Source organism: Anneissia japonica, unplaced genomic scaffold (genome assembly GCF_011630105.1).
Source record: "Anneissia japonica isolate Jap-2015-1 unplaced genomic scaffold, ASM1163010v1 scaffold287917_len653891_cov171, whole genome shotgun sequence".
Classification (NCBI taxonomy): Eukaryota; Metazoa; Echinodermata; class Crinoidea; order Comatulida; family Comatulidae; genus Anneissia; species Anneissia japonica.
Genome location: NW_022747660.1, coordinates 207,459 through 211,242, shown reverse-complemented (window position 1 = coordinate 211,242; position 3,784 = coordinate 207,459). Strand labels below are relative to the sequence as shown.

The 3,784-nt window shown below is 31.2% G+C and overlaps 1 protein-coding gene across 1 annotated transcript in view; it reads left to right on the top strand.

Annotated features, from left to right (window-relative positions):
• Positions 1-3,784, top strand: part of LOC117120523 — a 30,334-nt gene that overhangs the window by 25,066 nt on the left and 1,484 nt on the right. The window contains exons 32-34 of the mRNA XM_033265536.1: positions 692-855; positions 1,012-1,233; positions 1,573-1,656. Coding sequence (XP_033121427.1) covers positions 692-855; positions 1,012-1,233; positions 1,573-1,656 — 470 coding nt within the window. The remainder of the gene's footprint in view (positions 1-691; positions 856-1,011; positions 1,234-1,572; positions 1,657-3,784) is intronic.

Sequence of the window (3,784 nt, the reverse complement as noted above, 5' to 3'; positions counted from 1 at the left end):
ATTACAGTAGTTATATTGTTTTAAAGTAGCAATTCGCAATAATATTTACAGCATTCATTCTTTAGATTTCAAAAGTAATCTAGAAAATATAGACTATCTCGAAAAAACACGTCTTGAAAAGGGGTCTATCCAAATAACAAAAAGAATGCATTGGGCTTCTTTTCGAATGTTTAAGGTATTAAGTGATTTTAACCAGCATCTTAAAAACTTTCGCGTCGTGTGTTTTATCAATGACTTCTTAATTTTTGTGTAGGTCCGTGTAGCGTCTAGTAGGACCCAGAGTTACCGACAATTGTGCGTTATTCTAAGCAAAAAATGAACGACTCCCTAAATTATTTAATATTTATTCTAAAATATTAGGTATCTGAAAATGCCTTTTTTTTATGAAACTGCATTAATAGCAAATCAATTATTCTGTACCTTTTTATGCAGACGTTACTTATAAATGTTAAACCTTGTCCGATTTTATCTATCATTGCTAAATCAATTCAAATCGTTACACTTACGATTATTTTTTATTTCCCGAACCCATAATCCTTGTGAGTGTATACAAAAATATAAAAGGGCAGCCTGTGGTGGCAGATGACTTGAGAGAGTTAGAGTAATTCATTTTCTAAAGCTGCCTCCGACAATTTATTTTGTTGTGTGGTCGAATTAATAAACAAAAACGAAACCAATTTGTTTTTAACAGATATACTGCTGTGTTACAAAATGGTGAACTTTATTTTGACATGAAATCCCATTTATGTTCCGCTTCTGATGACAATGACTGCGAACCGTTGAACGATATTTTCACTGATATGCTTATTCCAATACCGTATCACAATTCTTACGGTACATTTGCATGGAGAGACAGTAAGCAACTGATTTCTTAAAACCTTATTATTTCTGATAAGCTAATTTTGACATTACATTCTGTAAAATTCTACAAAAACAACTTTTTGTAATATACAACAGAATACAATGTTCAATTGTAATTTATCAGTATTTTGGGCTTTATCATTTTTGCAGTAAATATCAAAAAATATTTTTCAAGGTCCGCAATGCAGCGAATATTTGATGTGTCAGAAATACCTGAAGATGGCGTTGTCGATTATATAAAAGATCATGTAGTAAGGTATTGGAAGAATTTACTTGACAGTGGAATAGAAGTAATAAATGGTGAATTGAATGTTGATGTGAAAATGAAACAGTTAATGACTTTCGAGAACAGTACTGAAAGAAAACCAAAAGGTGAAATAGTTTTACATTATCTTTATTAATTACCACATTAAGAATTCCTGCAGAAACAAGCATTCGGGCTTATTGGGTTTTTCTCAATATATTTATCAAACTTATGTGATTATTTTGAATACTACATTTACTTACAGGCCTATATTAATATAATTTTTAGTTTCATTTATCAATTTAACAATTCATTCAGAATGCAGCATCGAAGTGTTTAAAATATCTGAACAAGAATAAGCTCTCTGAAACATCCATAGAATATACAGATAAGACAACAAGTAACAAGTAACGTAACAATATTACATCTACTACAACATAATTTAGATGGGATTTCATTTTACAAAGGTGAAAGAAGTACCAGACGCACTAAAGGGCCATTCAAACTTGAAAAAGTAGACGACTTATATGATGATTGTCCGGCAACACAAGGTAGGTGGCTTAATTAGAAGAAATTATCAAGGAATACACTGAAATTGGGTTTTTTTCTAATTAATTTTTTTAGACAATGAAAAGAAAAATGTGATAACAGTATAGTATATTAACAAACATTTCTTGACTCAAGGCCAAATAAAATCGCACATTTATTCCTCTTATTACGTGACAGCAATCGCTTAACTACTGTAAAAAAAAAATACACCCTGCAAGGAACCACTTTTTATAATAATAATAATAATTGTGATGATAATGATGATGATGAATGAATAAATAAAAAGAGAAGAGGCGGACTATAAAAAGTCTTTGAACGAGATGTTAGTAATGATTTTTTAGCAGAGTGGAGACCACGAGCTTGTTAATTAGTTCAACAACGTGAAATGGTCCGAGAAATAGAGAAATACTATTGCCTTAAAAGAAATTTCGTTGCCTAACAGGAAGCCTGTTTTATTATGGGACTTCAATGGTGGTGTCGTGGAGTGGGGGTACAGACACGAGCACCAGACATTTGATATGATGTGTAAACAATGGTACCGTATAACATAATGGTATAGAAGTTTGGAAAAGTAAATTCGAATCATTTTTAAAGCCTATTTTAGCGTTGCAAAAAATTATTGTCAGATGTATTGCTTTTTTCGATGTTTAGGCACAGTCGTCTTCTCTGTTTCATGAACTTAAAAAATTAGATATTTATAAGCTACATAGAGTACATGTTCTTAAATGTATTTCTGATATTTATCATAACCAAACTCTTCATAATTTTAACGATTACTCATTAACTGTTGATCATTCTCATGGTACCAGATTTAACAACCCGCTTAATTTAGCTGTTCCACAACCTCGTATTTCTTTGGGAAAGTTTCTTATCGTTTTTGAAGGGACAAAATTATGGTAGGAAAGTCAATAGCAATTTCTTTATAAAACGAATTTAATATATTTTATTAAACCATTATTATTATTATTAGTATTATTACAGTATTATTAGTATAATATTATTAGTATTTATATTTTTTTGTTTAGTTTCACCAGTGGTATTGTATGTTCTCCGTAAAGGTGTTTAAACTCGATTATAGAAATTTATTTTTTCAACCTCCTATTGCAAGTTGTGTATATGTTTTTGTATTTGGTAAGGAAGGAAGGTGAAAGGGAAAGTCGGAGAGAGGGAAAACGGGAGTGGGGAGGGACAGAGGGGGTGGGACAGACGGGGAGGGGAGGAAGGAATGGAAGGAGGGAGGAAGAAAGAAAGGAAGGAAAGAATGAAAGAAAGAAAAAACAATGGATTGCAAGCCAAATAATAGTGACAACATGTGCCCTTTTTTAGAGTTGAAAAATAAGCAAAACCTCTTGCGTAATGTACGATTTACAACTTTTTTCCATAGGCCTACATTATGTCAACACTAATGACATTCTTCTATTGAACCATGGAGGAATTAGTTTTACTAATTCCTCCATGATTGAACTTTAAAAAGGGTAATGGTGCTCGATAAAAAACCTATCAAGATATAAAATTTCTCACTAACACTGGAAAATCTTGTCAACATAATCAGTGTTATCTGCTCAAACTTTTTTAAAAGATGTATTCCTTGTCATGAGCTAAAGAGAAAATTGAATTTCATATATGAATCGCTTAATTTGTTTATTTGAGTTACTTACAATTAACGATGTGAATGACAAAATAGTATCTGCAGTTCACGGACAACTGAAATAACCATTCCAGTATTATTTTGCATTGGCCCTTATATTATCTGGTCATCATTTTAAGAATTTGTATATATATTTTCAAATAAAATATATGTACCGGTTTTCAGTTTGTTTCTCGTTGGAAGTTAATATTTTTATATGATACTTATAATTAAGGTATGGTTTCGATCGTGTTTCTTTGGACGTTTCTTTGGATTTTCACAAGGAATCACCTCAATATAATCACAAAATGTAACATTTTAGCGATAATTTGTAGGTCTGATATTTAGAGGTATGTTACAATAGACATTGAACTATCGTTTTTTGTTGAAATTAAAAAAATCGAATTTTTGTCATAATTTTGACATTTTAACCTTCAACTGCGATTATGTCAATAATAGCACGATCGACTCTGCGCCGGTTTTTGTCGTAAGCAGCCTCATAT